A 21,553-nucleotide genomic window follows, 5' to 3' on the forward strand; every position below is an offset into this window, starting at 1 on the left:
TTCCCGATAGACTTGCGCTTACCGCTCCTCTGCTCGGTGGTGCCTCTCGAGTTCTGCTGCATCTACCCGGCTTCGTCCGAGGAGAGGAGGTGAGGTTGAGAGAAGCGCTCAGCGTTGGAAGGATCCAAGTAGTATGTGGATCCTATCAAACATGGTAAGCTCGTCAACCGTGGAGGGGATATTGATGACAGCGAGACAGTGACGGAGTAGGACAGGGTGCGTCGTCGAGGTTGGGTCTGAGCTGGAGCTTGGAAGGGTACGACAGGTGAGTTGAGTTGGTGGTTGCCCGCGGGCGCCCAAAGAAGCCGGAGATAAGATAATACGTCCGCCTCCCCGGGTTGTCGCATGATTGGACGGGGATTCTCTTCGGGTTTCTCCCTCTACCTTAACTGAGTACATGCACCCGAGCATGCTGGTATTACGAACGAGGTAATATGAATGCGCTTAATACAAACGTGCGATCATTAAAAGCGCTCCAAAGTCACATATGCTGCTTCGCCCCAAAGGATTTGCGGGCCGAATAGCGCACATAATCTAAGTCTTTGACTAGACACACTTCAATATACATCGTTCCCACCAGTTTACTCCATGCTTTTTGCCCGCCCCTCCATATCCCCTTGTAGCTGAAAATAGATTTCATGTAAAGAACTTCATTCCCGTCTGCTCTTTTACTTCCTGATCTTCGAACTGTAAAGCTTAAGTTAGCATGGGTGACGTGGGTAAAAGACTGTTGAAGCATACATCCAGAAAATCCGTGGCCGTGATAAGTGCCAGGTATGACTTAGTGAGTTTCCGCAGTGCATCATGGTGATCTGCGGCACCCGCACCGCCAAGTTTGGCAAATCTCTTGAAAATGCCAACCATGCTTTGTCTATTCTCGGCAAGGAAGACTCGAGTTTGCTCCAGCATCTGCTCGTTGTGCAGCCCTCGGGAGAAAACGGCGGCGACAACCACTCGGAGGACCGAGTCAAGCAGGTCATAGTACTTTCGAAGAGCATCCGGGTTATCAATATCTATTCCCGTCAGAACTGTTATTGTATCGATGGCATGGGAGGAACTTCACTAACCGATGCCGAGATCTGGGTCGGCTGCGAATAGCTGCGAGTCCCGCACTGCCTGGAACAGGCCAGTTTTCAGGACATACGTCGCACCATTCTTGGTCTGGCAAAGCTCCTGAAGAAGAGACAAGAGCGACTGGTAGTAGGACAACAGCAAAGGAGTATCTGTATCAAAACGGTCAGACATGCGTTTTCCCTGTGTATTCTTCCTTTCGAAATTGCTTACCACTGGCCTGGGCGTTTCTCAATTCGATAGGTAGCGACCTGATGGTGTCCAAGAAGAGGCTCAAATAGTTGGACTGGGATATAGAATCGGCCAACAATCCATCCGCTTGCCTATCCAGAGCAGCCAATAGATTGAGGAGCAAAAGGGCAGATACTCGGCATGTCTCCTGGCCAGCATACGCATCATCGCAGACGGCCTCAATCAGGGCATGGCCTGCAGCTTTGATTACTTGCTGGCTCTGGAACTTCATACTCTGATGAACGGGCTCTGTTGAGATGATACCAGCGACATAGTGTGCGCAAGTGTTGTAAAAGGTCTCCCTGATGCTCACATTTCCGTTTGCTAAGGTTACACCTCTCACGCAGACCTGAAATAATTGATGAAGCTTTTCGTCAAGAACGTCGCCACTCCTGCGGGGATTACCAGAACCAGGCTTCGTAGATTCCAGTCTACTAACCAAGGTCTCGGCCAGTCGTGCCAATTCTAAGCCTTCCGGTAGGTCTTCCTCAATAGCAATTTCTAGCTTGGGGAGGATCAACTGGAGCGAATGCAGGATGAAGGTAGCTCTCCTTCCGCCATCGATTTCAGAGCAAGTGAGCATCGTGGTGATGAGCTGTGTCCAGGACCGTAGGGCCAAATAACGATTGAACGCGATCTGGCTTGCTTGGTTTGTGGACCGTATGAATAATATCAAACTTTCGGACTCGGCCTGGAATAGCTCTTCGTCCTGAGGTCGTAGATGTCCACTCAATGACAATTCTTCCTTTCTGACCTGAACAAGTTCTACTATCTCGTCCAAGTTGTAGACAATTGGAGAACTGTCCGTTTCCGGTCTTGCACACGCGTCAAATTCAATACCATCAAGGAAGCTTAGGGCCGGTGGTTGTAACTGATGTTGAGTGTCCAGGTCCGCGAAATCGAACAGGTCGAAGACGGAAGGATTCACAATGGTCTCCCCAGTTTCCGAAACAGAGTTTCCAAATAGAGTTGAAATTATTTCAGCTTGAAGAGTTGGAGACCCGAGCTTTGTAGCCGAGCGAATTTCAGTCGCGGCGTACTCGAACAAATAGCTTCTGTAAAGAAGAAATTCCGCAAGACCAGCCGTTGATTCAGAAAGCCAGAACTCAGGCGTGCCGATTAGAAATCCATCCCAGGGTGTGTTTGGCCCTATGATCGGCTGACACGCGAACATACTGAGAAGAAAGCGGCTGCCACGCATCTCGGCGAGTGTGAAGTAGGAAGAAAGCTTAGAAGACCAAAGGTGTTTCAGGACTCCAAAGGCCATGCGCTTGACATGCACCAGCCATGGGAGAATATTGCCATCCAGCGCGTCAGGGTAGTTCTGCAAGAATCCGATGACAGCATGGAGCAGTGACATCTTATCAGCAAACAGGCTGTCGGGAGCGATATCAAGTATGTTTCCGATGCTGTTAAACCCAAGGAGCAGGTGAGCTATCGTGGGTCGGTCATTAATCGTGCTGAGACAGCTGTTGAGAAGTGCCAGGAGGCTTTCCCTGATAATGTACCCCGGAGATTGTGGGCCAGCTTCTATCTCTCTCGACTCGGGTTGCATCTGGGACACAAGTGGACGTGACACACTGTTGAGATCTACCTCAGCACTCAGAACTTCGACGATCTTGTTCGGTGAACGCCACTTGGACAACTCTGGTGACGTGATCTTATTCAGCTTTCTCGAGCTGGATAGCTTCTCCAGCAATGCCATAGACGTGACGGTGAGCTGCTGATGCCCCGTGCTGCAGTAAAGGCACAACGCAGGGATAATAGACAAGTTGTTGAGAATGCTATCCTCAAAAGCTGACAGCGCAGAGTTCGCCACATTTGTTCTGCTCGTGCCGGTCTGGGCCTTGATCGCCGGCCTCACAATATTAAAGTACGTCGATTGAAGGTCGATCATCATGTCCATGACTTCCAAGCTCCGGACCAAGGACTGGACGAGGACGGAGTCCGACGAAGCTTTTGCAACCTCATTAACATCTTGATGGGCTGTAGCAAAGATAGCTTTGATCACATCCTCATTGAAAAGCCACTCCGTGACCCGTGCAAAAGGATGGAGACGAATGTAGGTGACGAATGTAGATTGCTTGACGATACTATCAGTGGATACCGTAGGCTGGCTGAGAACGGAAACCAGGCTTTCGTTGAAAGACTGCAGACATGTCACGATGAAATCCAAGCAGTTGTAAGTCAAGAAGCGGGTCTGCCGTTCGTTCAGATCCGGAATTTTCCTGGACAGAGCCTGACCCATGACAAAGTCTATGTAAGGTTCAATGCCTGGCATCCGGTAGGACGAACCCAGGCTCTCGGGAAACGGCAAGGAGAGGTGAAAATCAGCTGAATCGAGGGCAGGGGAGATGAGTGAATAAACGAGACGAACGAAGGCATTGGCTTGATCGAAACTCTCGCCAATCCTTTGGAAGGCCTGTTGTTCATGCCACACAAGCGGGTTGGAAACGACCGGGACTTTCCCTAGGTTGGAAGCACTCATAGAACCCCCGGAAATCCACTGGTCAATAGAAAGCCACATTTCGTTCCCATTGTGAGAAGTTCTATCTGTCATCAGGGCCGCAAGCGCTGCAAAGACGTTTGCTCGCAGATGCGTAGGAATGGGCCCACTGCAGAGTGTCAACAACGTGCCAACGACATTAAACGTAGGGTGGTGAAGCAGCCAGTCTCGTATCGTAGCACTCTGCTTACTCAGATGCTCTAGTAGCCTCAGGTAGCATGTCAACATAACTGGACTCTCCGGCTCGCTCATATCAGCTGGGTCGAGTTTCCTTGATCGCAGGATCGCCTGCGAAGTAGACGGCTTTTCAGTAACTCTCGTTGCATAAAGTTGAAGCTCAGCGAACATCTGCGACCAGTTCATGGACGTGGATCGTTTGAATTTCGCAGACATGAACTTGTCCTCTTCAGACAAGAACCGATGGGCTGCAGTGGCATTGTCCTCGCCTACGGAGATGGAGCAGAGTAACTCGCAGAATGCGCTGACCCTGGGAACAGTTTGCCGTTTCGATGCCCATTGGAGGAAGCCATAAAGGTTACCATCGGGATCAGCCCAGAATTCCTGTGCGGCATCTGGCCGATGCTCGAACGCGAATGCCATGATCATCAAGAACGACTCAAGATGTGTTCGGGCCTCTACCAGGCCACGATGGAGGCTCGAAGTCAAACCGTCTCGTAAAGCCGTAAGATGATCCAGTCTTTGCGAATCCTCTTCGGTCTTCAACATCCGCACCGCATCGGGCATGTTCGCTATACATGCCTCGGCAAAGGCCTCAAAATTCTCCATCAGAAGAACCTTTAAGAAATCCGAGCAACTATCCGTCTCCAGTGTTGCCGACGCGCTTTCTTTCAATAGTAACGTGACCAGTTCACTACGGGCCGGATCGGCCCATTCTTCATCATTCACGCCATAGCAGACGGCGAGGATGAGTTCGAGGCCTCCATCATCCAGAGCAGTCATGAACATCTTTGTGCGCTCTTCTGAATCTTTCTCCAAGTCCACTCCCTGGAGAGGAGAGGCAGGCCCATCGAAATCCCACCCGCTGTAGACAGCGAGCCATAGTGCGACGACCGCAGAGTGGAACGTGGGAACCTTCCAGGGTTGAACGTCTTTGGAGGATGTGATCGCTGTATGTAGGCTTCTAGCGTCCCTATAAGAACTAGAGCTTTCTGGAGACCCATGCTGAACAAAAGAGGCAATTATGCAAGGAAGGTAGTGAATAAGGAGTCCATCGAAACGTTCGAGCTTCCGAAGGTGGTCCAGGAGTAAGCGGAGATCCTCCGAACTGGTGTAAGGTCCTTTGAATAGGTAGCATAGCACAGCACCAAGGGATTCATGTTGTTGCTGTAAGCTGCTGCGTTGGTATTCGAGAGCCTCCACGATGTCGTATTCCGCTGACTGACCAACGATGGAGGCTTTTTGGGTTTGCTCGTTAAGGAGGACAAGCCACCTCTCGATGTCTTCCATCGACTTCATGCATTTGCGCGTGAATAGTGACGCATTTCGCAACGGCCCATCCTTTATTTCAACCACAAATGCCAACATTTCCTGCATGAGAACCTGTGTCATCTCCCGCTCCACCTCGAAGGACTCCTGGAAAATAAGCCGTAATGAGTCGAGCAAGAATTGTCGGCGCTCATGGAATCGCATAATCGCAGCGATGACGGGAGGCCTATCCAAGACAGGAGCGTCTTCCTGCGCCGCCATAAACAGCATTGCCGCTTGCAATTCATCGAGATCCAGCGCATCTGCCAGCATTAACGCTCCCTGTTGAAATTCTTCATTGATCGAGTACTCGAGGTCGTCGACGGTAATTTTACCTGAATGAAATCGCATTGCAAGGTTAGCGCATCGACTAAAACCTATGAATAACAGTTTAGTTCATTAAACTCACCGGAGAGGACCGCCTGGCGACTTGTGTTGTTCTTTGGAGGTTTGTCGAGGAGCTTCTTGAAATCATCGATGTGAGTCTCCAGCTCGACTCGAAGACGCTCGATGTTGACAAAGGACGAAGCCGAAAGAGCAGAGAGATCCTGATACAGGCCACGAAGGCCTGTTGCAGCATCTCTTTCCTCCATGCTTAAGAGTGTGCGCGCGAACTGCGAGGAGCGCCGGCGAGTCGGATGATCTGATGTGTTTGTCCCGGCCAAAAAAGGTCGGAGGACGCGATCAAACTTCCGGCGGTCTGAAGGCGGGCGGCGGAGCTTTCAGCTCACTTCGTCCTATCTTTACCGCCCGCCGTGCACCCACCAAAAAGAAAGACTTTCGGAGAATCGGAGCATCCAAACACCAACCGATAATGGTTTTTGGGCCATTGATGATTCTTAAGGCCTTTTCCCCACTTTACCCCTGGTGTCCCTGAGATGTCTTGAATATCTAGACGGCCACAATTCGGGTATGGCATCACTGCCAATTACGTAGCTCTTCTACTCTCCTTGACCTGCCCATCGCCTCACATCCATCATGGGCGACATTACCTTAGATGGGGCCATTGCGCTTCTGGCTTCGGAGAAGCTCAGAGAGCGCTCAGACGGGCTTGCTGGTTTGTCCTGCAAATATACCGGACTCTCTGACTGTGCCGTTCTAACTCAGACTAGATCTAAAGCATATACTCCTGAAGAATAGAAGAAACTCAAAATTGTATGTAAAGAGTTCGTGCTGCTCCGTATGTATGCAGTGAAGGCGGACAGCTGTTGACATGTTCGCATGCATCTAGAAACTCTCTGAATGACAAAGCCTGCCACAAGATTTTTGAGTCACTGTTCCGGTTTGTATCGGTTGAGAAGTCTCTTTACAATCGGTCCAATTCCAAGGGAGCTTCTGCAAGTCGCTTGTCATCCTGTGCATCTGTCCTTCGAATCGCTGTTGATGTGTTCCTGCGCAACCTGCGCACGAAGTCCGTTCGTGCAATCGTTGATCATATTACCGATACTCTGCTAGGCCGTGGAAGCGACTCACTCTTTGAACTGCTTAGTGTGGACTACGCCAAATGCTTGGTCACGCTCCTGCGTTATCCTCCCCACCTCGAGCACCTTGCTCTTAGTGAATGGGAGAAAGTCGTGGACTTTTGTCTGAAGAGTATTAATGCTCACAATGATCAGGAGGATCTTACGATTCGAGAAAAGCGTTCATCCTTCTTGGATGGATATCTCTCTACTGGAGGCAGGGCCTCCACACCGGCCAGATCAACTCCCATGCCCACAGCGAGCGAGAAGCCAAAAGGTGACACCAGTGCGGCTACGGAAGCTGTTGTCTGTATCCAACTTTTGGTCGGGAGCCCAAGCGCCCCAATTCAGGAAGCAGCCGAGCGTGTACTTCATGGCCTCATCAAGTTCGTAGGGTCGTCAATGATCGCTGGGAGTGGACACCAAGCTGCGTTTGCTAGTATAAACACAGTTGTCATGAAGATTTTATTTGATCAATCTGACCTTGCAAGGTCGTCGCTTCTAGACATCATACCGGCAATCAGACGTTTTTGGGCAACTAAGCTTCTAGGACTGAAAGATGAAATGCTCGTCACTGTCATGCTTTGTGCGGTTGTCTTGACTGATGCCGCCCGGAGAGATCCATCGGAGTTGATTGCACATGTGATTGAGGAACTCCTGGAGACCTTGTATACTGAGTACATCAAACGGTCTGAGAAGGAGATCTTACAGCTGGATGAATTAGTATTCCACCACAGCGGCTCAGAACAACAGCAAGAATGCTCAGCATGGCCCCGTCTTGAAAGTGCCAGATCTGAACACAATTGGACGACGCTATGGATTATAGCAAAGCTACTCGAACTAGCAGAGGAATTACGCGATAAATCATCACTGTATCCTGCATCTGGAGAGGCTGCGACGAAAAGGCAGCGTCTCGCCTCGCTTATAGACGACATATTTCGTGATTCAACGGTGTCTTCTGGAATGAGGAGGCTATGCGCTCTCCAGCTAATACCTTTTCTCCCTAGGAGCTACGCCACCGCCGAGTCGAAATACTCTCTGCTCGAGCGGTTGCTTCCCCATATATTGGATGATAATTCCATAACGGCTTCCTGGACGATGGTAGCGATTGCAAGGTAGGTGCTCAATTGGCTTTCGATAATTCGTGACTAACACAAGGCATCCAAATAGCATTGCTTGTAGCCCTGATGCAAACTCCCAATCGCTGAAACATTGCTGGCAGCGCGCATGGGAGATGGCATCCCGTGTTTCCCCTTCTCAAGCAACAGCCAGAGCTGCCTGTCACTTGTTAAACAATATACTTCAGCGAAGCCTTCTAGACTACCAAATAGTCGCACAAGCAACAAGTTCCATGCTCACATCAATCAATACGAATGGCCCCTCGACTATCTCAGATTCATCCTTGGCATTTTGGGCGACAATACTTCGGGTCACCTCGCAAATAAACCCGGGCTTAGTACCGGATGCTTCCAATAAAATTTGTTCCTGGCTGAGGGAAACTTGGGGTACCGGTAATTTCTTTCCAATGCTGCCTCCATATCGTCTTTACTCACCTGTATTGATAGGTTCGCTTGCCGATCGGTTACAGATAGCCCAAGTTGCTATGTTCGCACGTCCTTTAGACCTTCTGAACATGCTTTTTGCATGTGCCAACAGGCCCTTCGCACTACCCAAGGCCCGTTACATAGGGCCGGTAGGACTAATTGCTAGGGGATGGCACTTTTGTCTCAAGAACAAACGGCTCCTCAATTACATCTTTGACCTTCAAGGGTTGTTGGATTTGGCTGAATACTGGGACCCGCAAGAGACCTTGTCTCTGGAGAAGTTTCCTCGACAAGACTCCAGTGATAATATTGCTCTTGATCTGCTGCAAAGCAAAGTTGAGGGACTGCTACAGACTTGGGAAGCACTATCCGAAGACAAAACACACCATATAACAGTAGATCTGGTGCAAATAGTCACATCGTCTTGTGTCACTATTGCATTGTATATGGCATGTCTCCCTCAGCAATCTGCAAACCGGGTGTCTGTCATACAGCAAAACAATCGACGTCTTTGGGAACGGCTGTGTGCTTTCCTCGCTTCCCGAGAGCCCGTCTTTATTCATGCATGCTTGATTACTCTAACACCCCTACTTGTGCCAAATGCACTTCTCCCTCGTTCCAGCCCGGCTCTCATAGGTGCTCTCTCCGGTCTGGTTCCTTCCCTCGCCGATGTACTGGAAAGCTACCGGGAAAGACAGAAAGAAGTGTTGCTCTTGAACAGTGAAGAGGCTATGGATTTGGATGATCCCATCCTCACATTCTACGACCAATCGACAGAGCTCGTACGTATATTCAGTAGAAACCGAGAAACGTCGCAAGTACTTCAAGATATTGCAACCTTACAGCGCAGCATCACCGTCTACTTATCCATCTTCCAGAGGATACATGCCTCTTCCGCCTCCTCTGAACATCCCTTCCATGATGATCTTATCGAATATTTGACCGGTCTCGACGAAATTGACATTCTATCGGCGCAGAATTTCTTACCTCATGTATATCGCGCATGTGTATGTGATGGAGTGGAACGGCATTCTTTGCTGAGGATACTCGAAGATCTTGGTGAGAAATGCTTGCAATCATACGAAATGGAGCGCTGCGAAAGCTCTCACGTACTTTGTTTGCGCATGATGGGCAGCTTTGTTGAAATGTGGACTGGCTCAGAGGATGACGATTTTCATGCTTCAGCAACCGACATATACTCATGGTTTACTGAGGTACTTCTAGCCAAAAGGTTAGCCTCCACTTCAGTTCTTATCGAGTTTACACGGCTCTTAAGTGATCTACTCTCCCACAACGTCACGTATTCAAGCGGTCCATCTAGCCCGTCACCTAGAACGAGTCTGTTCACGATTATTCGAGAAGGGGATGCTGTAGCCAAGTTCTATGCTGGGGAGCTCATTCCTTCACTTTTCGGTCAATACTCTCTCACGGAACATGATCTGATCCTCGACGACGTGTTGGACAGTCTTCCCCGTGATTCAGACTGGGATGAAGGCATTGCTTTGCGCTTGGTTATTCTGGCTCGTCTCGCTTCCCGATGGCACACTCTGCTCCGGAGAAGCATCTATCATATGTTTGAGACCGCTGCCAAGGTCCCAAACTCACTTCGCTATGCGGAAAACTGCCTACGGGATGTAGCGCAAACCCTGGGCCTTGAAGACGCAAAGCAACTGTTTCGACTGTTTTCGTCCCAAATTATCTACACTTGGACTGAGGAACAATCCGTTATGCGCATGCCTTACAGCGTTTTTGGTTACAAAAGCCTCAAGGAGATGCTTATAGATGTTCAAGATGAGATAATTGGGCAGGTAATGATGCGTGCAAATGAAACCGAGGGAGCAAAGCTTTCGGCCTGCACCGATGTGCCTTTTGATCACCTTGTAATGGACTCTTTTTGCAAGGCAGAGGCGTACAGTATAGCACGCGATATCAGTACTCCTCCTGAACACGGAAGCCAGCCAAGAGGGGTGGAGAACCGAATGAAGAAGCTATTAGGCACCGACAAATTCGTGTCTTTGATTGAGGCTCACTTCCCGCAAATGATCGCAATCTTCTTTGGCACCCTGGATCAATACGAGCAGATCGAGAGAGCGTTTCTGAAGCGTGAGGGCTTTGGGAATCCGCATGCAGTTCTCAAACGTATGACCGAAAAGAGTGTTTCTGAGGTCGTTTTGCCTGCAAATCAGCAACCTTCCTTCAGGGCACGTTATCTTTTGGACGAGCTTGAGTTCCTCTGCAAGCGGAGTGGATATGACCTTGGGACTATATGGACACCCACTTTGGCAACTTATGTCTGTCGAACGCTCTTAGAATCTATTCATCCCGCCCTTGGCTCTCTACATGCTTGCTCTGTTATTCGAAAAATCAGAATACTTGTGAGCATTGCTGGGTCCGTGATGCTAAGTGACTACCCGTTTGAAATGGTGATACACGCCCTTCGACCATATTTGGTTGACATCTTCTGCGCAGAAGACACACTTGGTATCTTCTGGTACCTGTTAGAAGCAGGGAAGGCTTATCTGAGTGAAAGCCCGGGTCTCATGGCCGGGATTGCGGTCACTACACTCTTGTCGCTCAGACGATTCCTAATTGCTCCTCCGACAGAGACAGCTCAGCCAGGTCTGGTTGAAACTGTATTAGCGAAGATAAAGTTCTTTCTCGAATGGTTTGATAGCTATCTGGAAACATATGAACCCATTGGGCTCAAGCCTGAGAAGCATGAGCTCTTCAGGCGTCTGGTTGCTTCTTCCCAGGGCATCAACCCTGCAGGTGAGAGCCCGGAAGGCAGTAAAGACGAGTATGATTTGCTCCTAGAAGTCCTCAAAGACCAAAACTCAAGAACAAGCCTGTTAAGTGGCCCAATTGCTGATCACGTCATATCATTGTTATGCACCGAGACCAAGCAATCCCCTGAATCCCATCTCAATGCCTCTGGTGACGATCAGGTTGTCATGTCTCATGCTGTTGCTATTTGCCAGACTTTGCAAAAGTTTGACCCAGGTACCGAGTACAAGCTTTGGGCAGCTAGAGTCATCGGGAGAGCATTTGCTAGTACGGGCAAAATCAGTGACATCCTTCTAAGAGAGCAGGATCCGAAACTGTTCGAAGTCCAATCAGCCCAGTCACTGCCGAGTCCATTCCATCGCTCGAAGGCTAGCATACTCATGGCGCTTTGCAGTATGCTACAAAATAGCAGTCACCTAGAAGTTGGGCTTGTTGAACGTACAATGCAACTTATTGTCAGCAACCTTGGGAGTTCCCCGGAGTTTGAACCCTGCGGAAGAACAGTGCCCGCTTCTCTTTTGAAAGCTTTCACGTGGAGCCCTTACCAATGCCCGGAGATGCCCATGCCAGCCTCAGTGACAAAAAGCCGAAGTACCCTTATTTGGGATCCCGATGTTCCAGTTGGACGATTCGCCCGCACTGTCGGGTTGTTTTTGTCGGATTCGGCCCCTGAAGATCCGGTTATTGGACCTTTGCGCACTATTCTGTGCGTTATACCTGACTTAGCTGTTCAAATTCTACCATACATTCTTCATGATGTTCTGCTGGCGGAAGATGATGGGAAAGTGAACATTCGCAAGACAATCTCGGAGATTTTCGGACAGGTGCTACGGCAAGTTAACGATCAGACTATTCCTCATGCGCGGCTCGTGATAAACTGCATCCTCTATCTCAGGAACCAGCCGAGACCAGAGGAGTCAACTATAGTAGAAAGAGACGAGTGGCTTGATGTTGACTTCGCAGAAGCATCATCGGCTGCCAATAAGTGCCGATTACCCAAAACAGGATTGCTTTTCTTGGAAATCTCTGCTTCGCGCATGGCCTCTACCTCACGTCGCTCATCGGTTGCAAAATATGAAGCGGCACCAGAGATACTGCATGAGATATTCCGGAAAATAGACGATCCAGACTTTTTCTATGGAGTCCAGCAGGATTCATCGTTGGAAACTGTTATGGCCAGACTGGAGCACGAAAGCTCAGGGTTCAAGAATCTGTTGTTCCAGAGCGCACATTACGATAGCGAGATACAGATGGGGGAAAGCCCCGATGTTCATGGAGTTCTGAAAGCCCTCAATTCTACAAATCTCCAAGGGATTGCCAATTCAGTCTTCGCCATCTCTGGTAGCTCCCGCGATACGTCGGGCTCATTTGATAGCATGCTGCAAACCGCAAAAGATTTGCGACGATGGGACATACCTGTTTCCCCATTGAGCCCTTCACCTTCTGCGTCTGTATTTCGGGCTTTCCAAAGTCTTAACATATCGGGAACGCTCACTGATGTTTTTGCTTCTATTGACGAGTGCCTTTTGTCCAGCTTGGATCTACTAACCAGCACTAGTCGTTCAGCAACATCCTTGCGCACAGCGATGCGGACTTTGGGTGTTATGACTGAAGTTTGTGATGTACTGGGCTCTGCATCGACTGAAGACGTAAATAACCAATGGCAAAGCATCGTGGACAGGGACTCCTGGCTCAAGACAACAAGGTAGGTCTCCGCAATCATGACAGCGTGACGACTCCAAATCTGACGTATGCAGTGTTAGTGATGTTGGCGAGATATTGACATGTCATGAGGCTTTGTTCTCATCGATCAAGAATAAAGACTTCTTGAAGACTGCCATCAATATAAGTGATCGTGACGCGCAATTACTGGAAGTGAAGGTCATCCGTCAATCACTCAAAGTGGCACGAGATCATGGTATCTCACAGGCCTCGCTGAAGTCAGCTGTATGCCTTTCGAAGCTCTCGCATAACTGCAACACTCTAGGTATCAACATCGAAGGTGCAGCGAAGTTTGATCTGGCCAATGTTCTATGGGATCAAGGAGAGATGGCAGCGTCGATTCAAATTCTGCAGCAGCTTAGGGAACGGAATGACTTGCATAAACAAGCTATTCCAATAAGCCGCGCAGAACTTCTTGTAACCTTGGTATGTCACAAGTCCTTATCCTCGTCAAATTCAGTCTTAACATCTACCAGGGCCACCACGTTGCAGAGGCACGTTTGGAAAAGCCGGATACTATCGTTCAAGATTACCTGTCCGCTGCTGTCAAGGAGCTCAGAACCCGCTCGCTCGGCGAAGATGTTGGTCGGGTCTACCATGGGTTTGCGATGTTCTGTGACCGGCAATTACAAAATCCAGACGGGCTAGAAGACTTCAGGCGGATAGAGCAACTTCGCGACCGTAAAGAAAGGGAGGTACACGCACTTGAAGACATGATGAAATCGACCCAAGGAAAAGAAAAAGAGGCTCTCAAATACCATCGGGCGAAAACGAAGCAATGGTTTGATCTTGATGATCGCGAATACCAGCGTTTGCGGCGTAGTCGCGAGGCTTTCCTTCAACAGTGTTTGGAGAATTACCTCATCTGTCTGAAAGAGAGCGAAAGCTTTAACAACGATGCGCTTCGGTTCTGCGCACTATGGCTGGACAAATCTGCTAGCACAATTGGAAACATGGCAGTTTCCAAGTATCTCAGCCAAGTCCCAAGCCGGAAGTTCGCACCCTTGATGAACCAACTTACTTCCCGCCTGTTAGATGTTTCGGATGAGTTCCAGAAGATGCTCTTCGCTTTGATCTTTCGTATCTGTGTCGAGCATCCGTATCATGGAATGTACCAAATATTCGCTAGCAGCAAATCCAAGGGCGGCAAAGACCAGTCGGCCTTGTCTCGAAACAGAGCAGCTGGAAAGCTGGTGGACTGTTTGAAAAACGATAAACGCATGGGGCCAACCTGGGTAGCCGTTCATAATGCAAATATCAGCTATGTGCGGTTTGCTGTTGAAAAGCCAAACGATAAGTACAGAAGTGGTGCCAAAGTTCCCTTGAAAAAACTTTCAACCGGAGAACGGCTCGAGCAAGATGCCGCAACACAGCGCCTACCGCCGCCTACCATAAGATCGATATACGCGTTAACTGTGATTACAGCGATGTCCCGAAATTGGTGAGGTATAACCCTGAGTTCACCATTGCCTCGGGCGTTAGCGCGCCAAAAATCGTCACGGCCATTGCCAGCAATGGATCGCGCTACAAGCAATTGGTAAGCCTGTTCACCTGCGTTAATGCCAATGATAAGACTAACATTCCTTAAGTTTAAAGGAGGAAACGATGACTTGCGTCAGGACGCTATCATGGAACAAGTTTTCGAGCAAGTCAGCAGCCTCCTCAAAGACCATCAGGTCACTCGCCAGCGCAATCTGGGCATTCGCACCTACAAAGTGCTTCCTCTTACATCGAATGCAGGCATCATAGAGTTCGTTCCTCATACGATCCCACTGCACGATTTCTTGATGCCAGCGCACCAGCGATACTTTCCGAAGGACATGAAACCGAACATGGCCCGAAAACATATCGCAGATGTTCAAACCCGCTCATTCGAGCAAAGAGTGCGAACGTACCGACAGGTGACAGAGCACTTCCATCCGGTCATGAGGTTCTTCTTCATGGAGAATTTCAACAACCCCGATGATTGGTTTAGCAAACGACTGGCCTACACACGGAGCACCGCCGCGATTTCTATTCTGGGCCATGTTCTCGGACTCGGAGACCGACACGGCCATAATATTCTATTGGATGAAAGAACCGGTGAAGTGGTGCATATTGATCTGGGTGTGGCATTTGAGCAAGGGCGAGTTCTGCCCGTCCCAGAGGTTGTTCCCTTCCGTTTAACCCGCGACCTGGTCGATGGCATGGGCATCAGCAAGACTGAGGGGGTCTTCCGACGGTGCTGCGAGTTTACGCTGGAGGCCTTGCGTGAGGAATCTTATAGCATCATGACAATTCTCGATGTGCTCCGGTATGATCCGCTGTATAGCTGGACTGTGTCGCCTCTTCGAATGAAGCGAATGCAGGATGCGCAGGAGGCTGATGGAGGTCCTCCTGTGATCCCTGGGGCCAATAATGATCAACAGTCGACCAATGAGCCCAGCGAGGCTGATCGCGCACTGACGGTCGTCGCAAAGAAGCTGAGCAAGACGTTGAGTGTGACAGCAACAGTCAACGAATTGATCCAGCAGGCCACTGATGAGAAAAATCTTGCTGTTCTCTATTGCGGTAAGTTTGACCCAGTCTTCTCTCCCAAGATTGAGTACAGAACTGACCTTTATCTTAGGCTGGGCTGCATACGCGTGAGTCAGTCTTCTATCTGGTGCATCTTTCCCGCCAGAAATCAAGTCTGTAACTCTAATGGTAGATTTTATTTTAATTGTAAATATTACTGTGAGAATTATCTACAAGTAACCGTCACTACCGTCACTATTGGGTTCAATGTGTCAATCGTCCAAGAAAATGTAAGACATAGGGGATATATATAGTAGGGTCAAGCCAATCATTAGGGATAGAGTGGCCGTTAATCTGGCGGGGCCGTGGCGATAAGCCAAACTCCAAGGGACTTCCGCATTCAATGTCACCTGCCCTGCAATCCTCGAGTGTCTCGTGCTACATTCCCAGATTAAGGGACCTCAAGGCATCCGTGGCTTCTTCGCACAAGCATGTAGCTACTAGTAACCTAGTCTACATCTCTCAACCTGTTTCCTAGTACTATCATCCCCATGTCGTCTACCTCTGCACCTAACCGGGGCCTGGTGGTCTTCTCCGGAGGCAGTGCCGCGAATAACCTCGTTGACGTGTTCAATGCCGTGCGCGGGAGCAAACACTGCTCCCTTAGCTACATCATCCCCATCAGCGACAATGGAGGCTCCTCATCCGAGTTGATCCGCATCTTTGGTGGCCCTGGCATTGGAGACGTGCGCAGTGAGTCACATACCAACTTCCACCCTATCTCACATCTCTAACCAAACCAACCAGGCCGCCTAGTCCGACTGATCCCTGAATCGCCCCCCAACTCTGAACGAGCAGCCATCAAAGCTCTCTTCAACCATCGGCTCCCAGCCGACCCCAGTCTCGCTCACGCAGAGTGGCACTCCATTGTGGATGGCACCTCCATCCTCTGGGCCGCCATCACTCCAGCCAAACGGGAACTGATCCGTTCCTTCTTCAACCTCCTGAACCTGGAGATCCTGAAGCGTGCCCGACCCCCAACTTCTACCTTCGAATTCACCTCTGCCAGCGTAGGCAATCTATTTCTCACCGGAGCCCGCCTTTTCAGCGGTAGCTTCGAAAGCGCCATCTACCTCCTAGGCAGCATCGGCGGCGTACCCTGGGACCTCGTCCGGGTCATCCCAGCCATCAATTCCAACTTCTCACACCACATCTCCGCCTCTCTGGCCAACGGAACCGTCATTGTAGGTCAAAACAGCATCTCACATCCCTGCGAAGCTATCCCCCTTCGCTCTCCTCGGCCTCTCCTCGCCGACGGCACAGAAAACTCTCCCCACCACCCTTCATCAACACCGACGCCACTCTACTTCGAAGACGACGACCACCCCCCAGGCTTCCTCCCCACTCTCCGCCACAAGAACATCTCCTTCAGCAAATCTGACACCCAGGACCTCCCCTCCCGCATCTCCCGCATCTGGTACATCAATCCCTACGGCCAGGAAATCCAACCCCCGGCTAACCCCCGCGTCATTGAATCCCTCCATGACGCCCAAGCTATCATATATAGCATTGGATCCTTGTACACCTCCATCATCCCATCCATTATTCTTCGTGGCGTCGGCCAAGCCATCGCTACCGGTCCAGCGAGGCATAAAATCCTCATCTTGAACGGGTCCCTCGATCGCGAGACAGGACCGTCTCATGAGCCGTTTACGGCGGCTGACTTTGTAGAGGCTATTACGAGGGCTGGGGAGGAGAGTCGGGGTAGGGGGCCTTTGAATTTGGACCCTTCTGCTGGCGCTGGTGCTGTGGAAGATGGAGACAAGAGAAAGGAGGATGAGCGACTCCCGTATTCGGCGTATGTTACGCATGTTCTGCATCTGGATGGACCGGGTACTCCCCGCGTCGATAAGGATCGGCTTGCTGAGATGGGTATCGAGACGTTGCGGCTGTATGGGAGGAAGATTGTTGGCGCTGCTGGAGAGGATGTGGCTCTTGGGATGCGGTATGATTCGACGGCGTTGGTGCAGGCGCTGGAGGTGGTGTTGGGAAAGAAGGGAGATGCTATGTTGAGGGGGAAGGATAGGAGTGGGATGAGTCGGAGGAATACGCTGGATCCGGGGAGGAGGGATTAGAAAAGAAGTAGAATAGAGCAGATCAGACACCATTTTGAATTTGACAGAGCCGAGCTACAGCGATTATGTTATATTGTGATTGTTTGTATATTTACATTGCCTGTTTTGACACATCGTCATTAACACAACCATAGAGAAGACACCTGAATTACTCTGACATAGATGAGAGATGATAGTCCGTGAATCCGCTGGACGCCGCCCAATGCTTCACGAACGGTTTTCGACATAATACAACTCGTAGAAGAAGATCCAAAACATGGGATAAAAAGGAAAGGCCATGCCGTTCTCAAAGAACGATGGAGTCGATCAATATATACAGTAAAATGATGAAGGGGGTGGGAGGTAGCACTAAGCTCGGGCAGACGGTCTCGGCTTCCAGTTCTGACGGTTAAAGCTCACCTGGGGAGACCGGCTCCCTTGGGGAAGGCTTTTAAAGTCTGGGTAGAGACTGGGTCCAATGTCCATCAGAATGGCCTTTTGTGGTTCCGCTGCCACCGAGCCATAGGGTTTTGCACGATTGCTAGGCAAACGCGCGTTTGGTGGCGCCAGTGTGGACTTTTGTTTAGTGAGCTCTTTGATGATTTCGCGGAGTTCGTTGTCGTCCTTCGAGATCTGAGCGCGGATGAAGGCCGGGTGAGAAGTTTGAAGTGCGGACATGACTGACGGTCGTGGCGTGTACTCGTACTGCTGGGGGTTGGGTGGCGAATTGGGGATGATGGCAGGGTCAAGGTATGCCTTTTCATTCTTGTCCAAAAGCTGCGCAACGTCAAGACTCTCGCCGTGGGGAATCTTGTGCGGGTGGGATGGGGTCACGCAGTCCATATCAACCTCCTTCCGCAGGACGTGGTCAATGTCCACAGCAGAGAAGTAGGCGCAGGACTGAGGAAGGTCGTTTATTCCGACTTGCTGAGAGAACATCGCGCGGGTCCACACGTTGGCAACCTGCAAAGCCAGCGCAGCTCGATACTTGTCTTCGTCTTTAACTAGGTACCTGATTTCGTCGTGGACAGTGATTGCTAGACGAGCGGCGATGTTGAAGCGACGAATGAGGTAGTCCATGGCGACAATTAAGAGATGGAGGTAATCAACGCCAGACGACTGAATGGCCCAGTTGATTCTTGATGTCATGAAGCTTCCCTTGTTGATGAAGCGCCGCATCAGCGCTTCAGTAATTCCGGCCCCTAAAGTGGGTGTTCTGGGCCTCTCTTGCTCAGCGAATTCTTCTAGTTTGTTGAAGACGAACGACTCGGTTCCGCCCCGCCAGAAAGGGCCTTCACAGAGTATACGACGAGTCGTACGGGTACCCTTCGTCTCTTTATATAATTTTGTTGCAACCTCCTGGGTCTGCCTTTCCGACATGGACGGATTGAACTGACGCAGCAAAGTAGCGGCGAACTTGACGCCAGCTCCATAGATGCGTCCATAGTTGAACACCTTGGCATCGTTACGTGAGATACCCAGGATCTGGGCTGTGCGTGAGTGCATATCCGTCCCCGCTGCCTTGGACCCTTCCAGTGTCATGAAACCAATGGCGTTACCGCCGTGAATTTGGAATTGAGCGTCTCCAACAAGACTGGCAATCCATAGCTCCTGAGAGTCGACATCTGCGCCGACAAAAGAGTAGCCAGGTGGAGCTTTGATCATAGCCTTGAGCTCAGACCCGACACGGTTCCCTTTTGCATTACTGGCTGTAAGCCATGTGTTTTCCACCGCTCTTCGAGTGATGGTTCCCATAGGGATGATCTGTGGCAAAATGAACCCGAGCCGGTGGTCTGTCTTACCACTCGATGTCAGGCCTCGCACTTCGTCCTCGTAGACTACCATTTGACCCATGATACGGTCACGGGCACTGATCCAGTAAGAGCAGGATGCATTCATCTCTAGCGCCTCTTTGGCGAGGGCGTACTGGGATGAGAGCGTTCCACGTTCAAAGTACTGCATGTACCCCTTCGCCAGAGGATTTGTGCACCGCGCTTGAGGCCCATCTTTGTGCGGTAGCTTGAAGTAAACGTGTTTTCTGTCATTCTGCAATTCGGGGTTCTTCTCCTCGGACATGTCACACAGAACGACAGGCTGGTTCTCATAATTCTTGACAAGCTCGCGCGGGACTTTGAAAGTCCACCCATACTTATCGGACCATGTCAAAGGGTAACCGTCCCATGACAGTTTGAGAAGTATAGGCGCGATACGAGTACGCACAGATAAGCTGATGTCCGATGTGTTGGTGGCAAACAGATCTTTATACCACTTCGGCATACCCGGCTTCTTCTGCCTGGCAGCTGGTCGCGGAGGGTCGCCTTTCTTTTTTCCTTTGACCATCTTCACCTCCTGGCCAGACCAGTCCAACTGCCGCAGCCAGGGATCGTTCATGTAGATGTCCGGAGAGTCTTTGACCTTCAGGGCTTCCTCACAAAGTTCGATCATTTTCCGTTGAACATCCTCAAGGCGCTGGTGATAGGTCGCTTCCGCATTGGCGATGTACTCCTTCCATGTCTCGTTCACTGGCAAGATGACGGAAGAGAGATGTCGAAGGGCGCCAAAGCTGACAGGGTGCGGACAGACTTCAAGGAAGTTAGGGAAAACCTTCTTGTACACTCGATGGGTAATGGCAACATCTGCTGCACAATAATCAAGCAGTTCCTCCAACTTCCCCAGGATTCCATTTCTGTCAAGTTCACCGAAATAGTCACGTTGCGCCTTATCGATCGTAACATCACAATGAAACTTGGCCACGTCGCGAAGCGAATTCACCGAGCTCCTCCCTACCCAGAGTTCTTCTTCCTCATCACTGAGCATCTTACTTTCTAGTATGGCTGCCAGCTCAACTGAATTACTCTCACTTGCGATCTTATTTCTCAAATCCCTATTCTTCTTGTGTCGCATCCAGGTAGGCCTCTGTTGTGAACACATACCATTCACAGCCACGTGAAGCGACATGGTATCAAGAAAGAAGTTGCAAGACTGAGTCATATCATACTCCTCGAGAACACGAGCGCGATCATAACCAATATTATGGCCCACGACAATTCGTGGCTTTGATGGGTCTCCGAGGGGAATGAGCTGGACTTCGTTTTCCGACTCTCCTAACAACCAAGGCGATATCCAAGCATACCAAGCTGTAGGACTAACAGCGCAAGCCATAACAGCAAAAGAATGCTCCTTGTACATGACTTCGGTGTCGAATGTCAACATGGACTCATTCGGTGCATCAACCGCTTCCCACGACCCGTCGCTGTTGTACTTTGTCCACCCACTGCGTTTTATCCATTTGCGCGGCTTCTCCGGTGAGTTTGCCATAGTGTATTGTTTGGAATAGGCGAGATATGGCTCTGACGCATCCATACCCAGTTTGTAGAAATGCTCATCAAGTGATTGCCCTTGAAGGGCGGGCATGTCAAAGGCGATGGGATCCGCGGCATCTTGTGACTTTCCGAGTAAATCGTGCCTTGACAGATGTTCTTTTGACAAAGCGACTAAGTTGGGATCTGGCGGTTCCGTCTTCTGAAGAAATACTTGGGAGTAGACATGGTCGCTTAATTGTTGGACTCCAATCTCGTTGAACCTAGCGGAAGCGGGGACTGCGAAATCAGTATATAGGGCTTTCGCATCTCTAAACAGCTGAGCCACCCACCTGCAAGAGATTGCCGTTTAGGTGTCTCCTCAGTAGAACGCGCTGCAGACTGCGTCGCAAGATACCTTGCTAGCAATGATGAAGATTGTGGCCGTACGATGCGTGGCGAGCGCAATCTCTGCGAACAAAAGCGTAGGACATCCCTACGACAGGGAGTGCAGGGATGACCCCAAAGCATTTTCTTCATAGATATAGAATAATAATTAACCCCATGACATGGTAACGTAGGCCTCGCAGCATTGGCTGCGTGATGATGAATGCGACGAGAGGGACGCCGGCTTTCCAGGAGGGCTCGTACTTTCTTTCCTATCGCGGAATAATCCCAGCGTCATGATTGAAGATTCCCGGATTATCCTCCCTCCGGATGTTGGTCACCGCCTACTCCAATGGGCAGCCGAGTGTTATCGGGCATCGATAAGCCGCCAACTATTTCTCCGATCGCCTTGCCTCCCCTCGTCACTCTAACTTCACTTCTCGCTTACCTGCGC

The 21,553-nt window shown here is 50.2% G+C and overlaps 4 protein-coding genes across 4 annotated transcripts; 2 read left to right on the forward strand and 2 right to left on the reverse strand.

Moving 5' to 3' along the window:
• Window positions 1–62: 62 nt before the first annotated feature.
• On the reverse strand, window positions 63–5,886 carry An14g06530 (uncharacterized protein; the record flags this gene model as incomplete). The annotated part of the gene is made up of 6 exons (XM_059744365.1): window positions 63–380; window positions 557–687; window positions 828–1,013; window positions 1,068–1,223; window positions 1,285–5,670; window positions 5,703–5,886. 6 exons carry the CDS (start codon window positions 5,884–5,886, stop codon window positions 63–65), a joined length of 5,361 nt encoding a protein of 1,786 aa, XP_059606469.1.
• Window positions 5,887–6,271: 385 nt separating this feature from the next.
• An14g06540 (uncharacterized protein) lies at window positions 6,272–14,202 on the forward strand (the record flags this gene model as incomplete). Its single annotated transcript, XM_059744366.1, has 6 exons — window positions 6,272–6,350; window positions 6,406–6,448; window positions 6,486–7,868; window positions 7,936–12,786; window positions 12,839–13,229; window positions 13,280–14,202. Coding segments are annotated over 6 exons (7,670 nt in total), but the record flags the coding sequence as incomplete, so codon positions are not given.
• Window positions 14,203–15,850: 1,648 nt separating this feature from the next.
• An14g06550 (uncharacterized protein) lies at window positions 15,851–17,434 on the forward strand (the record flags this gene model as incomplete). Its single annotated transcript, XM_001401241.1, has 2 exons — window positions 15,851–16,052; window positions 16,107–17,434. 2 exons carry the CDS (start codon window positions 15,851–15,853, stop codon window positions 17,432–17,434), a joined length of 1,530 nt encoding a protein of 509 aa, XP_001401278.1.
• Window positions 17,435–17,782: 348 nt separating this feature from the next.
• On the reverse strand, window positions 17,783–21,206 carry An14g06560 (uncharacterized protein; the record flags this gene model as incomplete). Its single annotated transcript, XM_059744367.1, has 2 exons — window positions 17,783–21,065; window positions 21,163–21,206. The coding sequence occupies 2 exons, from the start codon at window positions 21,204–21,206 to the stop codon at window positions 17,783–17,785; spliced, it is 3,327 nt and encodes a 1,108-aa protein (XP_059606471.1).
• Window positions 21,207–21,553: the final 347 nt, after the last annotated feature.

This window comes from Aspergillus niger (genome assembly GCF_000002855.4).
Source record: "Aspergillus niger supercontig An14".
NCBI classification, from domain to species: Eukaryota; Fungi; Ascomycota; class Eurotiomycetes; order Eurotiales; family Aspergillaceae; genus Aspergillus; species Aspergillus niger.